We start from the raw sequence: 21,590 nt of genomic DNA on the forward strand, positions 1-21,590 counted from the left end.
AAGAACGTTATAGAGCAAAAGATCTATATCAACCCATAAAAAATTGATGGTCAAAGTACTTCTAAAAAAACTATTTATTTCAATCCCCTTTATACGACCTCTGATACATGTATAGCAACAACTAAGACATCTGTTTACTTTGTTTTCCTTCACCGTTCAATTTTTAGGGTACGTTCAAGACTGTACATTATTAACACCTCGATATTTCTTTAACGCGTTTTCGTCTGAATCTCATCTGAACGAACAAATGCAATGGTTGTTTATTTGTCTTCCTGTCTATTCCATCCCTCTAAACCATAATTATTGCCATCTGCTAGGATTTATGGATAAAGCTCCTGATCAAAAACGTTATAGATTGGTTCATTGATGAACTTAGAATAATCACTGAGTTTCTTTGTGTAACTCTTCCAAAGTGTGGTAAACTGGCTCTGCGGGAGATCCTGCGTTATAATGGACAATTCCGTCAGAATCTACAGGTTCAAGATGAGGTTCCCCCTCCTGGTTATTAACGCCATCTTGCTCAGGTCCATCCTCTCCTGGCATTGAAAACTCCTCGATGAGATTATAAACGGGTTGTTCCATGCTAATAGGTCTAATAGCACGAACAAAAGCTTGGGACTTTGTATCTTTATCATAACCAGGATTCTCCAGCGTTCTGTAGAGTTGTTCTTGGATATTTCCGTGACCGTTGAGATTCTGACCGTCAGAAAAGTTCAGAGGAGCGTATGTGTGATCTGCCTGAGAGTCATGGTCAGAAAATTGTGTTTCGCTGTTAAAATGTGGCTCTTCATAGTTTGACGCATAAATTGCTGAAAAACAGAACGATGTCAAAGTTACTGCGTCTTTCAATAACATGCGGACTCTAAAATTCAAAGCTCAACCGACAAATGCGTTTTTCGCTACCGTCAATCAAATGTCCGGCGGCTCCTCCCAGCTTCCGACTACTGCCGAACACTGTTTCGTTGCCTGAACTGTGCTCAACGATTGGATTACCTCGCGCTCGGCAGTAGTCGGAAGCTGGGAGGGGCCGCCGAACATTTGATTGAGGGTAGCGAAAAACGCATTAATTTTGTCGGTTGAGCTTTGAATTTTAGAGTCTGCATGTTATTGGAAGGCGCGGTAATAAGTCAATATAGGTAATCGTCTGAGTCATGTGGGGGGTCTCTGGTGACGTAATCTATTTTTAGCAATTGTGCGCGACGCTATTAAGGATAAGTGAGTGATATTAAGAAAATATTCAAATATCACGAGTAGTGTTAATTCTCACGCTCGAGTATCAACGCGATTACTCATTTATTATATGACTGCGAAATTACGAACGAGCACGCGCCGTAAGAACACTGCAGTCCAATTAAAAAACTGACAATAAATTGGCCTGTTCTCAGCCAATCACAATGACGTAATTTTTCAGTCATAAAAAATAAATAGATAAATAAAAAAAATATAGCAGAGAAAACTCACTCTACGATAAACGACAACTCTCTACTATAGTTTTATATGACTCCGATAGATCCCTTGATTCATTAACCGCAGTGTATTTATATGGGTTATTTCATATATCTACTTTGGTCATGTTGTTTTATCATGCTTTTGTTAGTATTCCGGTGGTTGTAGTTGTTGTTTACATTGTTTTTTTGTTTGTTTGTTTGTTTGTTTGTTTTTGATGTGACCGTTTTTCTTCTGTTTGTTTCCACTGAAATATCGATTGCGGTTGTTGTCATTTTATTGTTATTGTAGCTAGAGCGCTGTTATTGTTGCTGTTAATGTTGTTGTTGTTGCCTTTGTAGTTGTCCATGTGCTGTTATCGTTGTTGTTGTTGTTGTCGTCTTTGTAGTTGTCTTTGTGCTGCTGGTGTTTTCGTTTGGTTGTCGGTCGTTGTTTTTGTTGGGGTTTTTTTATGTATTCCCTGTTTTCGTTGTTTGGTTTTTTTTGTTGCTGTTGTCAATGGCGCCGTTTACTTACGTGGCTTTGTAACCTCTACTTCTTCGTAAGCGCTATTATCACCCAGCTGGTACCCTGAGTTTGTTTGTGAGCTCATAATCACCGTTGCCTGAAACAATTGCAGTGCAGATTAGAGAATGACATGGAACGCGACCAATAGGGTATGACAAAATAGATTGCAGTTCATATTACTAAATATATCAAACTTTATTACCTTTCCTTTTTCATTGTTGGTCCTCGAGGAGTGATTGCCCCTGTAGAGACTGAAAAATTTACAGATCATGAATATACCTACACACGTTCATGCTTGATTAGCAGGTAACTATAGCTCCCTTTGAAATTGTCCCATTCTGCTTCATTCATAGACAATAAAAAATAAATAAATGAATAAATAAATATAAATCAAAGAGGTCAGTAAATAACCAAAAACAATACCTTCAACAAATAAAAATTCACATATTTACACAGTTATGTTAGGAATTTTAAAAAGGTTGTGGAGTAGGTTGCAACTTTTTGAATATTATTATGTATTTAATGAACGTTTTTTACACCTAGTTGTTCAAAGAGTGTAGAAGTGATTATTTGTAGTGAATATAGACCCTTTTCCTTTTGTGTGCATTTAAATTATCCTCACTAAACTCGTTTGGGAGTAAAAATTCTTTTGAATTATCAACTCAAAAACGAGGTTATTCAGGCTTATTTTAATACTAACCATAGCTAGAAATCTCGGACAGCAGTGGGAGATGCTAAGACTTGATCTGCCACTCACAGAAGTTAAATTCGTGCGTGGCTGGCAAGAAACACGCAATTGAACAACATGGCGTCACACCGAGCAATGCGTACTCGTGGGAAGAGATAGATCGGGCTTTTCACTGATTCAAAGTTTAGTGGGGCATTTCTATAAAGTAATTTATTTGAGTGTTTGGCAAACGGCCAATACAGATAAATTTATGTTTGACTGTGTTCAGTTCTGATTCTTTGCTTTGATTTTTGCGTCCCGTCGTAGCGCCATCGAGAGAGCACAGTCTCAGATGCCCCATATATTTAATTTTTGGAGGCGAATAGACTTAAAAAGAGACTGGAACCTAGAAGCCAGGTTACCCAGCGAAAAACAACACGGCAGGTCAAGGAAACAGCAAAGAAGTGTACTACTTTTCTGGTGGATTTCGCTGTACGGTTTTGCAGGTTTTGGGTCTCGGTTAAACCAAAAGACAGTCAGTGAACATTTGGGACTTTGCACTGGAGTAAGGAGGTAAGTGGGATGTTAAATCTGTTTTCTCAGTAAATCTCTAAGTCGCGAGGAATTGCGCGACTCGCTTTTTCTTAATCTGGCGTTTTCAACTGCGCGTACGTGTCCGAGATTTCTAGCCACGAAAAGAATTTATAATTGGCAGCCATTTATGAAAAGGGTCTACAAGATATTGTACAATAAAAACGCATTTGGTAAGGATGTTGTCAAATGTAAGGACAAATCATGCTCTATCATTGTCGTGAGCTGTCTTAAGGTGGTTCTCCAGCCAAGCTACAGGTGTTAAAGCCTCGTAGTACATCGAAGTAAAATCAGTGCTAGTGCCATTCAACCAGAAGAGAGTTATAAAATGATTTATCTTAAGTCAGAATGCATGTAGGTCATTTCAGAGTTACCATGTGCCTCTGTTTCAAAACGAGTCCACGTGCAGAACCTTTCATATGAAAGTGAGTCTGATTGGCATGAAAATGCAGGGAACTTATGGGGGGAACCATTTAAACAAATTAATGGTTTCGCACGCGAAAAGTCATTTTGACACAGAGGCACAAGGTAGCATGTGAATGGCCCATTGACTTACTTTATACGGCGGTGTCGATAAACCAAGACACTAACAAAGACAACAACTGCTAAAAGGGAGGCAGGAAGCCCCACAACAAGGCCCAAGCTAAAAGATGTTGAATTATTATCTGCTCTCTGTGCGCTGCCGGGGCTAGGACGGGCCGGGACCTGGAAACGATAAAATAAAACGCATTCGCTGCCAAAATTGAAATAACCTTCTACGAAGATGCTTTTTGAGTTCGTCACGCGTTTCATAGGAGGAAAGATTGTGTGACGAGGTAAAGGAGTATGCACAGGAGGTTAAGAATTCGAGAACTAGTTGTAATCTCATTACCAAGCTCCTCTTTTTTTTATGTGATCCTCAAAAGGTAGTTGAATTGATTGAAATTTAATAATGCCATTTCTCTCCAAAGCTTGGCTCTTTCGAAACGCTATCAAATCTTATTGGCGATATGCATAATAAATTCAGTGGAACTTCTAATAGTATACTGTGAGCTTAGTTACTGCTCTTCGGATCAAAACTCTTACGTTCACCTTACTATAGTTTTATTAAAAACAGACATTACGTCTGTCACAACATATTCAAAGTTCTGTTTCACTTAGTCAGACTGGATTATTGGTACAGTAGAGTAGATATCTGCTGTTGTAAAGATATATGGTACATCTCCAGTTATTCGCAATTTTTTAGCTAAAAATAGCTGACGAATGTAAACGGTTACTACGATAAGTTTTTATCGCGCCCTCGAGTTCGGCCAGGAAACATAATCTATCTTCTTTTGCAATCACTTTTTCCTTACCTCAAAGGGGGAGACTGTCATCGTATCTTGCGTCGTCGGTGAAGGAAATAAAGCTTTTTGTGGAGTATCGGAAACGGTCGGTTGAACCTCGGAGACAGTCGTTGTAGTATTGGTGGTGGTCGGCGAAGTACTGAAGACTGCAATAGAGACGGTTGTTGGAACAACAGAAACAGTCGATGAAGTATAGGATATTGTCGGCACAATATCGGGGACAGTCGGTGGAGTATCGGAAACTGTCGACGAAATTTCGGGATCCGTTGATGGAGTATACGAGACTGTCGTTGAAGAGTCGGAGGCTGTCCGTGGAATATCGGTGACTGTCGGGAAAACGATAGAGATGATAGGTGAAGGCGCTGGTGTCGGGCTGGTGGTTGTTGATGGAGATAATGTCAAAGTTGCGTATAGCGACTTATTTGTGACTGACGGCTGTACAATGGAAGTTGATATAGGACCTTGAATGACAAAACAACAGCATGATTATGTTAAGCGTCGTTTAACTATCAAAAAAATATAATATATTGATACAATATGGAAGCCTGGGGTTACCTCCTTATATGGGCTATATAGGTATGTGCGGCCCCAAAGGGTTTGGTCTTTTAGCCGTATTGGTCAGAAGTGGGGTATCGATTTTTGCCATTTTGGTCTCATGGTATGGTTTTTGCATTCTACCCTTGAATTGGTTATGCTTTGTAGAAGAATCTACTTTTTCATCCCTATGGATAAGACCATAAACAAAGGCCCTTAACAATGTCTTTAACATCGGTCTGAACTGAGTAACTAGCTGATAAGGCAGGTCTTAAACAGGGTATTTATTTAAAGGCCAGGTCTTAATTAGGGTATTGAATTTTTGGTCAGGTCATAAATAGAGTATGGAAAATCGCAGATTTTTGTCTTAAATAGCGTAAGGGTTTTAAAAACATTTTCCTGGGAGTATTCCCCCTTCCCCCCCCCCCCCCCCCACCGGGTGGAAGCATAAAAAGGAAATTGCACTTACATGTGAGTTTTCCTTCATATTTGAATAACAATCTCTTTCTTATAATGATGGTTTCACTATCAGAACAGCTGATCCCTAAGTTGATGATTCGTCCTCTTAAAAACTCGGCATCTGAAACACCCTCGTTAACCTGTAAACAAAAACAATAATCTGAATCAAAAGCTGTTCTTAAACGATATAAGATTTCCTTGCCTAGGTTGGACACAGAATACACTTTTTAAGTATGAAAATTAAAAAAAATATATGAGGAAAAACTGCATTTTAAAACGATATTAAATTGCTTATATGAACTAATACCAGTTAAACTAACTCAAAAAAAAACTTGGAAAAATATTGTTATAATAATCACGGAAAGCACGTTTTAGTATCATTTAAACCCCTTTTCAAAATTATAAAAATAGCTATATTGGGAGTTTATTGACAACTGCCCTTTGCAACATTCGAAAGTTGATATTTTTTTCCTTAAGGCATAGATTGAATTGATAACAAAAGTTCCGTGGGTTGTTGAACTTATGAGAAAGAGGGCATTGATCAAGCTAGCCAAATGTATTTAATATAAGAAAATCACACCAAATAAAAAGCAAAAATGTTATATTAGTGGACTATTGACATACCAAGGCTTCTTAGCAGTGCAAAGTGTGATAATGCTTTTAGCCTGCGAGCAGGCTCTTTGCGTTTAAAGTTTTTTCAAACTACACGATGTATTCAGGGGCGTAAGTAGGGGGGTCCTGGGGTGCCCGTTATCCCCCCCCCCCCCTTTTGGAAGCCTTTTTTAAGCAAGCAACCAACAACAGGTGGCAAGAACGTCATGACAATCTGGTGAGTACTCTCACTTTGGCACAGTGTGATCCCCCCTTTGAAAAATCCTGGCTACGCCCCTGGTATTTGAAGTTCATCTCACATTAAATAGCAAAACATGTCTTGGATGAAATCTCATTCATCGTCAGTTGCACAAGAATACCAATTGAAAATGACCAATAAATGGTTTAACAATGTGCGATGAAAATAAGAATAATCAAGGATTAATTAAATACAAAAAATGTGAAAATTTTGCACTGATATTGATATACTATTGATAGAAACAATGACGAGATTTTATCATGATGATTATTATTATTTTTATCACCTTGATAACGAAAGGAATATCTTGATTAGTTTTCTGGATTGTAAACAGGCTGCTCCTGAATGGAACTTCTGAACCATCACATCCGATATACAAAGACGTGTCTTCATCTACAACACATTGAGGCCATGGCGCTAGGGACAATGGTCTGCGGTCGCTAATGTTCAACATGCGCAGTTTATTGTCATTGTCCTCATCATCATTATCGTGATCATCATCATCATTATCGTCATCATCATCATCATCATCATCCTCATCCTGATCCTCACCAAAACCAGTGTACGTCAGCTGGTCATATCCTACGAAAAAATGCATTACGAGTGATTTAAGCGCCTTGATGAGGCTAACTTAGATACGTCGTGAGGAACGCCCCTCAGGTGTCCCCTCTATATGTGTAATTGAAATGCAATGTTCACGTGTTCACTTGAAGCTATTTGGTCCAGTTTTCTCTTTATTGAAAAGGGTGTTTGTCTGTTGCCAGGACTACAAGTCAGTGCCTCCTTAAGGGAAGTGTTATCCTACTGTCTGGCTTCGTTGAATGTGTGTTTTACTGTTTTGTGAAATTCGTTTCATGGAAAAAACTAAGGCGCATTTCTTGACTGAATAAAAGCTCTTATAGTTTAAAACATTCAAAAAAGCCTTGGCTACTATTTTTTTTCTGTTACAAAACTATATTGTTACCTTCTTAGCAGGACAAATTAAAAGATCGGTAATTTTCACTCTCACTTTTTTTAATTAAACATTTACGCTGAGTAGCAATATCAAGTCCTTTTAACATAATAGTTTGATATTCTCAGTCATTCAGCTAAAATGGATTCAACCGTAAATGTATCATTGAAATCAAGAACTCTTAACTGAAGGAACTCCTTAACAGACCCGTACGAAATCGTCTAAATCTAAGACTACATACGCTTGTTTAATTATTTATTTATTCATCCATTGATGTGTATCGAGTTGTTATAAAAGTAATTAGGGAACTCATAGCGCAATATACTTGCGAGTTTATTATGGCTCTGTGGCGGTTTAATATCCTAACTAGTTGATCTGAGAAGTTTATTGCTCAGGGAAAACGGAACAACAAATTAGAGTAAACTAAACTTTGAATAACTTATGTCTTTGTTGAAGTTGGAGCTAAATGACTGAGGTTAAATATGCAGTAAAAAAACATTCGATAAATTGACGTATTAATTAAGTATTAAAGCATTTCACTCATTTCTCTCATTGTTGCGCATCTAATGAAACATTTCGTGTGCTTTTTATGTGTCCAATCATTGATTGAATAATAAGAGCTTTTCGAAGAAGCAGTACCCCTGCTGATAGTTTTAGTACATAAAGAAAAGACGATGATCCGAGAATGTTCATTGTGTCGAAATTCACTTGGCAAAACTCGAAGTTATATTTTGGTATGAACTATACCGTCATCAGACTACGTTATGCACACGAGGTAGCTATTAAATACGGTGTTAACAAAACATTACGTATGAAAATTAGATACTCATAAGTGTGCAAATGTTTGTATATTGCACTCTCTTTGTCAGAGATAGCGTGTTGTGCAATCTACTGTATATCTTGAATTCTGACAGTTTTAATTTCCACCTGATTCTTGTAACAAAGAATACTTTACACAGTTAGTCAGAACCAACACCACAGCAATTAGACTCTTCTCCTATAAGGGACATACTACATCAAACGCCTGACATCTTCCTTCAACAAAGGACTCAAATCCAACAGAGAACTTTTCTCATGAGTATTACTTTTTGTTTTGTCTCTTCATTGTTATTATTAACACCAAATTTAAGAGCTACCATGCTTGCATATTCTAGTCTGATGACGGTTTTGTTCTTTCCGAAATGTAACTTCTGGTTTTGCTGATTCTTGTCTGAATTTCGACACAATGAACATTTTCGGATTATCATGATTCATTCTTTAAGAAAATCAGCTTCTAAGTCAATTAAGCCGAAGAGGATTATTTACTCACCAAGCAAGATACGGACGTTATCATTCTTTAAGCATCTCCATTCATTATTACTGAACATCAAAGTTGCATCCTCGTCGGAGCATGAACAAAAGCACCTTTCACCATGTTCACTTTTAACATCAGCGTTGAATCTTGCACAGTTTATGGAATCGCTTTTATCTTGATCACACAATGATGGAGGGATCTTGAACGAATCTGTGCCTTGCTGCCATCCGTCGTCCCCATCAGATCTTACTCTGAAAATCTCAAGATCCTCTGATATGGCGATAGCAGTGAAGTACATATTTATGATCAAAATAAACTCGATCCTAAACATCTTCATATTTCTGAGTGATGTGTTAACCTCGCGAGTGAAATTTGAAGCGGCACCCTTAAAAATATATGAATTACTTGTCCTTTGAAACAAAACGTCTTTGCACCGTCATGTTGGTGTCACTCCTTCGCCCAAAAACTCAACACTTATATTGCTTTTATTCTTATTATATAAGAACCATCTTTGTCAACCTTGATTGTTCTAAATTACAGTTTTGAAATTACCCAACGAAACAACCTTAAATGATACTTAATGGCATCACGTTAATACAAGGTTTACCTCACGGGTGGTTCTTAATCGATTTATGTCTTTGTTTATATATTGTTTACTTGTTGACCGCAAAGAATATTGCAGTTGTAAGCTATACCATATCCTTAAGTTTATTTCAGTATGAACACTTTTTAATAAAATTTGATGAGAAAATCGCGTTTGAACACACGTATATACTATTTAAACTTCCTGGTACATATAATGTTATCGAACTAACGTGAGGTTCGTATTGGAGAAATATTGGTCGAGTTCTATTTTTTGCAGGTTTATGAACCGAACAGCAGGTGAGGTTCATAAACTTGCAAAGAAAAGAACGAAACCAATATTCTCTAATACGGACCGAACAAGTTAGTTCAATAAAGAATTTATTATAATGGCTCTTTTTAAAATCTGCTGCTACATTGATGTGTCTCGGCGATCCATTCTAGGTAAGAAAACCATTGTGTTTGCGAACTTTTAACCGAAATTGTGCTCCAAACATGAAGGTAAAAAGATTTCCACTAACCAAAAACTGATTATTTTTTTCGCAATGAATTGAAAATTGAAAACGCAATTCGCCGAATTAATTCGTGACCGGTCCATCTTAGCAGTCCATATTGCGAAATTCGAACTGTTAAGGTGGCCGAACACAGTTTTCTCGCGCGCTTTTGCTGATGCAATTGAGCGCGCGCACAAGGATTGCAAAGAGCGATCATTTTATTTACTCAACACCCGCACTATCTGTGCTATTTTTTCTCTATTATTGAACGCAGTGTATTGATGGCTTTAGTCTTTTATTACAAAGATATGTTAGAAAAGGTAGCGACGCAAAGAAACCAGCAATTCTCAGCTTTCTCTTTGTTACCGAAAGAACCCAGTTAAATGCAGCGCATGCGCAGTTGCTCGAAAAATTGAGACCGATTGCTTTTGCAGAAACTTGCGGATTTCTGACGATCCAGTCGTTAGAATTTCAAGAAATTTGGCAAAAAAATAGTTCAGAAACCGCGTGAATGATCTATCGCAAAAAATCTGAATTTTGACGTAGGGAATTTTTAATAATATAGAACATGCGGTGAAAACGATTTACGGCGAATTACGAAAATCGCCTATGTCAAAATTTTATTAGAACAGTGTTGACAGAATGGATTTAATGTCAATTCGTAGTGGGCAAAAGATGAAAAAAATCTAACGACTGGATTGTTTTTTAAATAAACAAAAACCATTTTTTAAGCCTTGTTTTTAACCAGCCCCGTTGCCATGGCAACAGCACACACCTTAGCCAAAATGCGAAAATAAACTTTTCTGTGGTTAACCTTGACTCTTGCAAAAAACGAGCGCCAAAGCATAAATAGCTTAAAAGTAATGGTGAATTAGGCGTAGGCTCTTGAAAACTGTGTTCGGCCACCTTAAGGGAACGTAAACCAATCAGAATTCAACGTAAATGATTACGTAAGTAATTAGAGGTGATATAAGCATGCCCTGAGTAGCCCTTAATTCATATTATGCAATAGTTTTTGATCCACTCTAGGTAAGGTAAGCGTATATTTCCGTTTCTTATGTCGCGTTTGCAAACATTTAATTTAAACTGTCCTTCAAACATGAAGGTAAGTAAGTAATCAGAGGTGATATAAAGATTCCTTGAGTAGCCCTTAATTTCATATTATGCAATAGTTATTATCTGGAGTATTTATGTAAGAAACCAAACTTTCCTACATGTAAACAATGCAACTAACGGGCTGATGCATCTTACACAAAAACAACTTTTTTAAATATTCATTTTGAGCTATTTCGATTTTGAGATCTAACTAGCAAAATGAAGAGGGGAATGTCAGGGGCCCACACCGCCATCTTCAGTACTAAGGCTGAGAGTCAACCTTTTCGTACCTTCTTTTTCTTTATTTTTAGAAATTAATCTGCTTCTGTCTCCCGGGAGTTTTGTGCTCTAACTTAAAAACGGTCAAACACAATACAACGGTTCAGTTCACGGCCTTCTGAGAATGTAGCCCATAGGGCCTAGCAACAAGTTCTCAGCAGTTCATTTTATTGTCGCTATTTTGTTTCTGCCCATTGTGAGTTCCATATAGCATTGTCAGTTTTTATATAAACTGAAGAAAGTCAAACTTTATATTTCAAGCAAGGAACTCAACAGAAGGGGCTTCACGGTATAGTGTTTCAATTAGTTCTTAAGAGAACCAATCATTGGTGAACACGTTGCTATCATTTTCGTGACAGTGTATGTTACTATAGCAACAGTATGTTGGTGTCCAAAACCAATTGTTGGAGTTGAATCTATTTTTATGTAAGCACATTCCTTTGTTCCAATAAAAAAATTTACATGAATCTTGCCACGTGAGGGAAAACGCTCTATAAACTCGAGAGATACTTTATGACCTGCGAAAGCTTTCCCAGAGGGGAAACAAAGTGGTAATGCTAAATTGAAAGGTGTAGTAGCCACTGTAAGTTATGTTTTGCAGGATTTCTGCTAACATGATCATCGATTTACATGGATATGTGTATACACGAAACCGTTTTTATTTCAGTTGAATTAGTAAATAAATTAGTGGTGTTACAACAGTACACTGATTGGCCTTGAGTCTTCACAACAGCCAGGTCATTATTCTTTTATTGTTTATCAGTCGACATTTTTGTCTGTTAAATCTGGATCGGTTCGTGTGTTTTCTTGGGGACCTCTGGGTCAAGTCATCTACTGATATCTTGAAAATGTTTCGCGTTGTACCCTTTATCATCTGCTCGGACTCCAAGGTAAAGTTCCTCCACGAGAACTGAGCTTTACATCCTCGCAATGGCCCAGTTCATTCTGTTTAATTGTTTCTCTACCTTATTGTTTGTCTGTTTACTCTGGGTCGAATTACACATTGAATCTTTTATGTTGCTGTATTCTTTATCATCCACTGGGGCGCCACGACAAAGTTTCTCCTCGAGAACTGAGCACTACATCCTCATAATGGCCCAGTTCATTCTGTTTCAGCGTAGATGGCCATCGACGAATGGTAACACTACTTGTTTCGCTGTTTACTTTGGAACGGGTCCTTCGAGAACGTTTTACAGAGGTTCTTGAACATTTCTGGTGCCGCATCCTTCAACATCTGCTGGGATACCCAACAGATGAAAAGACTCGTCCTCGAGTACTTTAAAAGATCGGATCATTGACGTATTCAGGAATCATTGGGTTTCCTCGTATCTCCAGGTTTAGATTTTTCCATCGTGTTGAAAACCAGCTCTGCTGAAGATATCATGGTACCATATTGGCTAGGTCTTTTTGAACATTCCAGATAAGATTCCAAAGCATTACACTCTGGTTGTATATCATTTTCACGACTCTTGGCAGGTCCATTGGCTCCTGGAACTGACAGCTCCTCTACGTGATTGTACACAGGTTGCCGTACACAGACTGGACCTTTCTTTTTAGGCCTCAGTTCCTTGTCTAAATCAGGATCTTTATAGACAGCAGTACACACAGGCTGTTGAATACCTTTGTCAGGACCCTTCACAGGTCCCTTGGCAGGTCCCTTGGCTTCTCGAACTGGCAGCTCCTCAACGTGATTGTAAACAGGCTGCTGTACACAGACTGGACCTTTCTTTTTGAACCTCGGTTCCTTGTCTAAATCAGGATCTTTATAGACAGCTGTATACACAGGCTGTTGATTACCATTGTCAGGAGCCTTAGTTGGTCCCTTGGCAGGTCCCTTGACGCCTCGTACTGAGAGCTCCTCCACATGATTGTAAACAGGCTGCTGTACACAGACCGGAACCTTCTTTTTGGACCTCAGTTCGCTGTCCATATCAGGATCTTTATAGACAGCTATACACACAGGCTTTTGATTACCATTGTCAGGAGCCTTGGTAGGTCCCTTGGCAGGTCCCATGGCTCCTCGTACTGAGAGCTCCTCCACATGATTGTAAACAGGCTGCTGTACACAGACCGGACCTTTCTTTTTGGGCCTCAATTTGCTGTCATGATCAGGATCTTTATAGACAGCTGTACATACAGGCTGTTGAGTACCATTGTCACGACCCTTGGCAGGTCCCTTGGCTCCTCGCACTGACAGCTCCTCCACGTGGTTGTAAACAGGCTGCTCTGCACAGACGCGACCTTTCAGTTTGGACCTCAGTTCGCTTTCAAAATCAGGATCTCTGTAACCAGCTGATTTCAGGCTGTTGTCATGTCCATAGGCTTGGTTTACCACAGGAACGCTCAGATGAGCATCAGACTGTTGGGTACCATTGTCATATTCTTGGACAGACCCCAGCGGAGGTCCTCTTACCGACAGCTCCTCCATTTGATTGTATACAGGTTGATCAGCACAGACCGGTCCTTTTGTTTTGGACCTCAGGTCGCTGTCACAATCAGGATCTTTATAGACAGCTTTATAGGCAGGCTGTTGGGTACTACCTGTGTCGTCATGGCAATGAGTATCGAGTCCCACAGGAAGGCTCGAGGAAGCATACTCAAGGCTTGGGTTGGGGGGAAAAGGGACTACGTAAGTTGACGCATAGTAATTTGCTGCAAAGAAAACAATGAAAGAAATAGGACTTAAAAATAAACTCTCTCGAGAAACGGTTCCTTAAAATAAATGGTGTCTTAAATGAACCTCTTGCTTTCGTTGAAAGGTCTTCTCACGAAACCAGTTTTGTAAAGGGACGAAATAAAACACAAAAAGGAAATAAAATGAGAAAGGAATTTTTGTCCAGCTGTGCCTGTCGTTATTCCATCGTTCTGTGATCACTCTTTATATCAACCTCCAATAAAGTTCTTGATAGGAATTCCTGAGTAGAAGAGTGTTTGTACCGGTTCAATATCTCAGTGCAGCCGTTGTAAACTAAATTTTTTCCAGTTTAATTATAAATTGCCATATAACCAGTAGTCTGAATTTCAGAAGAGACGGCTGAAATTCAGACTATATAACCAGACTTTCCTTTCCTTATTCCTTTCTTCTCCACTTGTCATGTATGGTTCTTATCATATGTGCATTGTCATTAATTATGTGTTGTTCTTCTTATTGTTGTTGTTGTTGTTGTTTACTCACATGCGTGCCTGATATCTTGCGCTCTGTGCCCACTCTCTGCTTCTGAGCTTGATTGTGCGTTCGCCGATGTTGTGTTCTGAGATAGATACAGGTAAACATTAGATAGGACAGATGAACAGTAAGACCCAGCTGCACACCATAATTATGGTGACTCAAACTCCTCACCTCTCTTTTCACCCTTTTCAAAGCAGGAAGCTTGGGCTTCTTCAATTTGCTGTGGACAAAATATTTGAAAATGATGGTCAAAAACAAAATATCAACGAACGTCTGCTAACATAGTCGGTATGTATAGCCCTTTGCATCTACTTGCATCATTTAAAAATAGCGTTAGTTCACTTGTCACCAATTTTTGACAGAATCACCTGACACAGCGTCCGTTACCTAGCAGTTTGTTAGTAGCGTGACCTGGCCCCTTTAATCAGTTCGTATGTCACAGAATCACCTAAAGAAGCATGACATGGCCACTTTAAGACCACTTTGTATGTAACTTAATCACCTTCAAAGTTTCAGGGCACAATCTCAAGACCAGAACCATCTAACACAGAGTTCGTGACCTAGCGCCCTCGTAGCGATCTTGTTTGTAGCGTGACCTAACCCCTTTAATCAGTTTGTATGTCTCGGGATCACCTAAAATAACGTGTAACACAATCACCTGCAAAGTTTGAGGGTACAGTGCGGACAAGACGCAAAAAGCGCTTTCGAACGATTGTAACTACAAACAACACCAATTTGATAGACAACATCGATAAAGAGTATTCTCAGGTTCAACTGTGCTATTATTACACGACTAAGTTAATTCAGAGGGCCAATAACTGAAATCAACCAATCAGATTGCTTCGTTACCGGTACAACATTCTCTATGATTTGAGCGGGTACAGTCCTGAATGATCCCGCACGATCACTTTTGAAGATTTTCTGGCATTGTTTTGACTTAAGTCTCTGAAAGAATTTGCTTTGACATAAACCATTCCTTTCCTCATTATTAAACTCTCTTTCCCTTCTGTTTTGTTTAACATCAGACGTAAGTATACGCCTAGTCGGCTCCCAGTCAGAATTGTGCGCTCGAAGTTTCCAATGTTTTTTCAGTCCGTGATCGTGGCATTTTTCTAAACATTTTCAGTCTCGCGTGTAAAAACGTTTTTTTAACCAATCTCACTCGGGACCGTACTAAGAGAACATGGGACCTTATTGCCAAGATTTATCAAGACCGCTGGGGTAGATATTCTAACAGTACAGCCCTCGCGCTCAGTGAATAAGATATATTCATCTTTCTTGAAGTCAAAGTTCACATACTTTAGATAGCCGCGTCGATAAGCAAAGAAGCCAATGATGATGACAACAGCTAATATGGAAGCGGTAAGTCCAGCGATGAGGCCCTGGGACGAGCTTGAATCATCTGCACCCTGCTCACGGCCAGGACGGGTGGGAGCCTGGAGACGAAAGAGGAAAGATGCATAAATTACTACCAAGACTGAGGTACCTGAATAATGTATTGAGAAATGATATTCCTCTCTTTTCCAGTCAATTCAAAGCGGCTAATTGACAGCCCAGCAATAAGTGAAAATTTTGGTGACATTTCATTAAAGTTAGCTCAGAACGTTTTTGATACTTGCTGTTAAATCAAACACTTCATTCATCAGTCTCTAAGTAGGAGTCAAGTTAGAGAGTTTAGTATATTGATATGGGCCTTTTCTGATATTTGACTAATTCAAAGCTACTTTTGGAAATAGATACGCGTGATTTAGTTCATTGAGAGTGCGGCAAAATAAAGAGATCTTATAAATGTCAAATGCAGATAAACTAAATTCTAAATAAACATTGTTTTCTGTGGTTTAATTTAGTGTTAAATAAATTTCAGAGAGGCCCATGACTGGTTCGTATATTCTGCAAAACGTTTAGCCAGCGGTTACAGCTGATAATGCAATAGACGTACTATCAGTCGAACGTCGGAGACCGTCGGTTGAACATCGTTGACTGTCGGTCGAACATCGGAGACTGTTGGTCGAATATCAAATCCGTTCGGCATTGCGGTGTAGACCACAGGCATGGAAAGTGAGGCACTGCGTACAAGTTTCAAATCAATTACCGTGTTTCCAGCCATGCCTGTTCCTTTGGATGGAAATAATTTCAAATTTCTTTCTCCTGGCTTTGTTGTAACTTTGGGTGGTAAAGTAGGTGCTAAACCTAAAATAAAAATATCAATGCCATCGATATATATCTAATCAGCGTAAAATGCAATATACCTTTTCACGATTTCTGACGCCATCTTGCTTGGGGCCAAACATGACAAAAATCAAGGTAAATGTATTAGGAAAATGGAGAATCTAAGGTCTAAGAACTCACGGAAAATTCGAGTTCTGAAGTATTCGCGGGAAAATTAAAGACATTTGTATGAAAAATTAAAAGTCCAATTCTTCCCTTACAGCAAACCTTTGTTCTTCAAATTTGGTTAAAAAATCTTCTGCTGGGTATCTTTTCCTTGTATATGTAATTCATAAAATACTCAGAACATAAGTCAATAGTATTGGGCATCGAACTTTTTTTACTTTTTCCATACATTTACTGTAATTTTTGCTTTGTTTGCCCCCCAGGCAAGATAGTGTCAGAAACCGTGAAAAGGCCTATCACTCAATCTTTTTGCTTCGGGGGACGGGGGGGAGCGGGGGGGGCTCTATGCAAAAGGAACGAGGATAGTCGTTATCTCGTGTGGTTTTACACGTTCAAGACGAAACGCTATATCTAAGGGCTTTTACCTTTAAAATATCTTTTAAAGCTTTCAAGGTGATAGTTTATATCGATTAGGCATCTACAAATGTCTTCAAAGATACATAAGCATCGGATGACGTCTTAGATGTCTTCAAGGTCACTAAAGCTCCGAACGTTAATTTGTCTGTTTGTGTCGGGGTGATTTCTCCTAGGGTTCAAATAGAGCTTTAGTAACGCCCGGATTGTTCTCCTTTAGACGTTTACTAGAAACTCATTAAGTGAGCCTCTCAGCTTAAAACTACTTTAATACGGTCACCGCCGTTAAAAAGAGCAAAGATTAGTGGACTATAAGTGTTCGGATTAACAGGGCTTAGTACTCGAACTTACATTTGATATTTCCCACATATTTAAACAGCATCCAACGGTTAACAGGACCATTGCAAACCACTCCGAGCTTGATGATTCGTCCCTCTAACAATTTGGTGTTTGTTGCGCCGCCGTTAACCTGCAACGTGTAACAAGAGAGGAAGGTTGTCGCTATGCAAACCCTGAAGATTATGCAAATGACATTAGAAAAGAATTTACACGTGTTCTACCCTATCACCCTACTCGACCCAACGAGTAAGTCGGGCTTGATCTAGTTGTCTGCGGCCCCATACCCCACTAGGGGCAATAAGGATTGATAATGATGATGATGATGATGATCTAGCTGTCTGTTTCTATTTTCGCCTGGTCTTGGACTTGGTCCAGGCCAGAGTGATTCCCCATAACTTATTACCATGTCGTGAATAACAATGCCCAGGGCAGAAAATTGCATTATGCTGGAATCAGGCCTCGTACCTCTCGGATCGAATGAAAACGACAATTTACAATGAGGTTATGATTAAAGTTTGCTCAAATCCTAGGGTCGAAGGAAGCATACGTTACATTGGTCTCGGTGCTTAACTATACTATGGCATGGAACGACAAGGAATATAGTGTCATTTATGGGATCAGAGAAATCCATTGCAGGTTATCCCCCTCCCGGCCCTCCCCATCCCCCACGGACTTTTGTAAGGTTACCTTAACTATTCCAGTAAAAACCCACGTGTAAGAAACTATAATTTATTTTTGAAGTTCTTGGTTTTTGTATTTTGGGGTAGTTATTGGCAAGTTAGGCTAAGTAGGTTGTTATTTAGGCTCTCAATTTCTATGAAGGACATATAGTTGTTGATTACTAGAAAAAGAAATAAACTTGGGTTTGGTCCTTGAATATGCAATATTTATTCACAACTGTATTATGTATTTTCTTGTAATATAAATTTGCAATCTCAAAGTCACACTCCCTGGTTAAAATGTTTATCATAATTTAACTGTAACCCACATATAAGAAACTGCTTGATCTTGCTTGACTAAACAGGTTCTTCTATTTTTGTATTTTTGTGTTTATATTTCTGTGGTAACTTCACAGATCATTTAAACCATTAGGTTCTTAGACTTACTTAGGTTGTTACTCTAAAATCTAGTCTCACCCTAAGAAAATAAGGAGGAGAATCTCTAGGATCCCCATCAGGTACGATAGAAAACAGGTTCGTGTTGTTGAATGGAACTTCGGAACCATTACACCCAAAATGTCTTGAGGATCCCACATCAACTCGACAATTTTTCAGACTCGAAGGTAAAGACACTCTCTTGTAGTTGTTGATGTACACAAACCGTATCGGATAGTTCAGTCTCTCGGTCTCAAACAGGATATAGTGTGTTGGATTATACCCTATGGAATGAATGAAAATCATGCGTTGAAAAAATGTGTACCTCAAGGAGACTGATTTGGCTAGGCAAAATATACTACACCTTCTAAAAAATCATTCTGTGTTTCATCGGTCTCTGCTTTCATATTCTACAACGTTCGCAACCAGTCAAGAACATTACAGTAGAATTTTCCGGAAGGAGAAACCTCCGGAGCCTCCTTTTGATATCTCCGGGTAAGCTATGGGAGGTGTTCCCTTACTAGGATTTTTAAACATAGAGTCCCCGTTATGGGTAGGGGAAGGAGGTCTGAGTATCCCTGATATCGTGTTAATTTTTGGTCGAAATATCCCGTACCCGGTAAACATCCTGCCCAATTTCAAAAGCTAACAATTTTCTTACTGGATATCCCGGAAAATCTGTTCTAAATATCCCTTATCCGATTAATGTTCCCCATGAAAATTCCGTATCCCGTAACATATTTACCTTAGGTTCTATAACCATTTCGTATCCAAAAAACCTAATAAGGCCTCAATACAGAGTAGTTCAGAACAATGAGTTTTTGTCCTGCTATGTGAAGTGTCCTTTGAGGGGTTCGCTCCCATACTGAAGGCAAAAACTGTGGTACTAATGAATGGCCGTGCAGGACCGTTATTCAGTATTCCATCATGGACCCCATATTGAAGGTCAGAAAAAATATGTATGGCATTTCTATGTGGTCAGAGGCATGATTCAGGCGCTTTATTGGACGTTTTCCTTGCATTCCTTATAGGACAAGACAAGACAAACGCAGTGTTCGTGAGACCAAGAACGAGACCATAACTAATCGAGCAGTATTGCATTCATTGAGGTAAGCACGTAGTTAATTGTATCCTAAAATACCTAAAGTGTTGTCCTGTACCAACGGAGGAGGATCTAGGGAACTCAAGTGGCAGATAATTGTCAATTTCATCCCCACCCAGTCCTTTCCCTCCTTGTGAAAAAGCAAGAAAAAGGTTTACTTCATTTCCCCATGTTTTTGAGCAAGACAGATTGCATCTTTCCTTAATTTTAGATCTCGTTTGTGAGCACCACTTGACTGACCACCGAACAATATTAAAGTAAAAATATGAAAAGCACGAAAATCTTAAATCTTTCGAACGAGATATCATCACAAAGTGAATTTTTAAAAAAAAAAATTGAAAAGGCATTTCCGATCCAAGATTTAAAGGGGCCCGATGGTTCCTATTGAATATGCGTCAAGGATGCGAGGGAACTTTTGCTTGAGCAATAAATAAACTCATGAACTACAACTTTTGCTATCTTCGAAAGCATTTAGATATCTCTAAATCTTGGTAGTAGATTCTTCTAAAATTCGATAAGAATATTGGTATAATGATGAATTTAGAAAACACTTATCGATCATTTGGCAGATAAAACCAAACACGTACAGTATGACTTGAGGCTATAGAAGTTTGGCTTTGTGTCCAAGCTTTGAGCTGGAGATCGAAGTACACTAACGTAATCATTTGAATATCTAGTAGTATATCAAAACCTCAAAGACTGACTCCAATTTTATCATGGCAATGCCATACCATTCATTTAAAGTTGTTGGACTTTAACTTAGATGCAGGCTCTCCAAATTCAAAAGCCTTTAACTTCGATCGTTTAGAAAATAACATTTTTAAAATAACTCCGCTTCTTCTTTAGCACAATAAGACACACCCAGTCTACTTCTGTGTATCGGTTTAATGAAAGCTCAGATTGCTGATTAGTTCTTCTGGTATCATCTGCGTTAATCTTCAAACAAGAGCCGGTTTCTTTTGAAAAATTCATGCTAATGAGATTGATGATCCCACGCAAATTAATTAATTAATTAATTAATTTAAAATCTCGAAGTCTAAATTGAAAACTGAGGACCTTTTTTAAATGTTTCGTGAACCTTTAGCTAACATAGTTAAAGGATTTATGAGAATCACCGTTTTCTCCCAGTTCTTTACGAGAAACTGAAATAGAACTTCGTTTAATCTGGCCATCACAGGGCCACCAAACATGACAAAAACTAGTCAGTCATATTTAGGGCGTAAGAGTTCTTAACACAACAATTGGCTGGCCATTTCTCTTAGCTAAATGGAAAGAAGCTGGGCTTCAACGAGGGGTTGAACGATATTATAAATTTTAACAAGTTTCCATGATTTAATTTACAAGATCTAATTGATTTGATGTAACAATATCGACCTTCTTGCGTGAAATCGCTCCGATAAAAATCCAAAGAATCCAAACAAGCTAAAACTGTTTTCCTGGGGAACAAAGCTATGTTTTGAGATAATCTTATGGTTTAAGTAAGAATTAAGTATATTAAAACTCCGATGAACTATTAATACACCTGTCATTTACTAACCAAACAGTTGACGAGCCTGGAAGTTGTTTACGCATCTCCAATCACTCCTGTCGAACATGAAAGTGGCTGCACCGTAAGGGCATGAACAGTGGCATGCACTCTCTCTATGGGCGTTGAAATGAGCACAGTTCATTCCCCCTTGGTTGCACAATGAGGGAGGGATCTTGAACGAGTCTCTCCCGAACACCCATCCATCCTCCCCAAACGGTCTTGGTCTGAAAATCTCGAAATCCTCTGATATAGTGATAGGCGTCAAGTAAATCAGAATTGTTACGGTAAATTCGATCTTCAATACGTCCATTTTGCGTAAATATCAGCCTCACTAGCAAAGAATACCGTCTTGGAAAAAAGTCAGTTATCGCGTCCCTTCATCGTTGCACAAACGTCTTCTCACAAGAAACTGAAATTCAGTCCTCGATGCGTTCAAATATGTTTCTGCTTTCGATTGTTTTCATTGCACTTCGAGAACTGTCTGTTTTTATCGTACCTTGTAAGTCATTGAAGCCAATATGGGCATTTCCTCATA

General features: G+C 38.8%; 3 protein-coding genes across 4 annotated transcripts in view; 1 reads left to right on the forward strand and 2 right to left on the reverse strand.

Annotated features, from left to right (window-relative positions):
* LOC145503019 (uncharacterized) lies at nucleotides 1-9,077 on the reverse strand. The gene is made up of 8 exons (XM_081482443.1): nucleotides 8,641-9,077; nucleotides 6,666-6,961; nucleotides 5,540-5,669; nucleotides 4,546-4,997; nucleotides 3,768-3,916; nucleotides 2,156-2,204; nucleotides 1,963-2,050; nucleotides 1-809 (listed from the first exon to the last, which is right to left on the reverse strand). The coding sequence occupies exons 1-8, from the start codon at nucleotides 8,960-8,962 to the stop codon at nucleotides 382-384; spliced, it is 1,914 nt and encodes a 637-aa protein (XP_081338569.1). The 5' UTR covers nucleotides 8,963-9,077; the 3' UTR covers nucleotides 1-381.
* The window catches only part of LOC145503025 (uncharacterized), a 22,959-nt gene continuing 3,859 nt past the window's right edge, over nucleotides 2,491-21,590 (forward strand). Inside the window, exons 1-2 of the mRNA XM_081482451.1 lie at nucleotides 2,491-3,193; nucleotides 19,457-19,534. Coding sequence (XP_081338577.1) covers nucleotides 2,973-3,193; nucleotides 19,457-19,534 — 299 coding nt within the window. The 5' untranslated portion in view covers nucleotides 2,491-2,972. The remainder of the gene's footprint in view (nucleotides 3,194-19,456; nucleotides 19,535-21,590) is intronic.
* Nucleotides 9,765-21,522, reverse strand: LOC145503016 (uncharacterized). Of its 2 annotated transcripts, none has more exons than XM_081482441.1 (8): nucleotides 21,065-21,522; nucleotides 18,468-18,709; nucleotides 17,344-17,461; nucleotides 16,337-16,434; nucleotides 15,544-15,680; nucleotides 14,416-14,464; nucleotides 14,251-14,326; nucleotides 9,765-13,727 (listed from the first exon to the last, which is right to left on the reverse strand). In XM_081482441.1, the coding sequence occupies exons 1-8, from the start codon at nucleotides 21,363-21,365 to the stop codon at nucleotides 12,379-12,381; spliced, it is 2,370 nt and encodes a 789-aa protein (XP_081338567.1). In that variant the 5' UTR covers nucleotides 21,366-21,522; the 3' UTR covers nucleotides 9,765-12,378. The 2 variants fall into 2 exon arrangements, with proteins under 2 accessions (XP_081338567.1, XP_081338566.1); XM_081482440.1 differs by having other exon boundaries at nucleotides 16,184-16,434; nucleotides 21,065-21,520.

The sequence above is a fragment of the Orbicella franksi genome, chromosome 11, assembly GCF_964199315.1.
Source record: "Orbicella franksi chromosome 11, jaOrbFran1.1, whole genome shotgun sequence".
Taxonomy (NCBI): domain Eukaryota; kingdom Metazoa; phylum Cnidaria; class Anthozoa; order Scleractinia; family Merulinidae; genus Orbicella; species Orbicella franksi.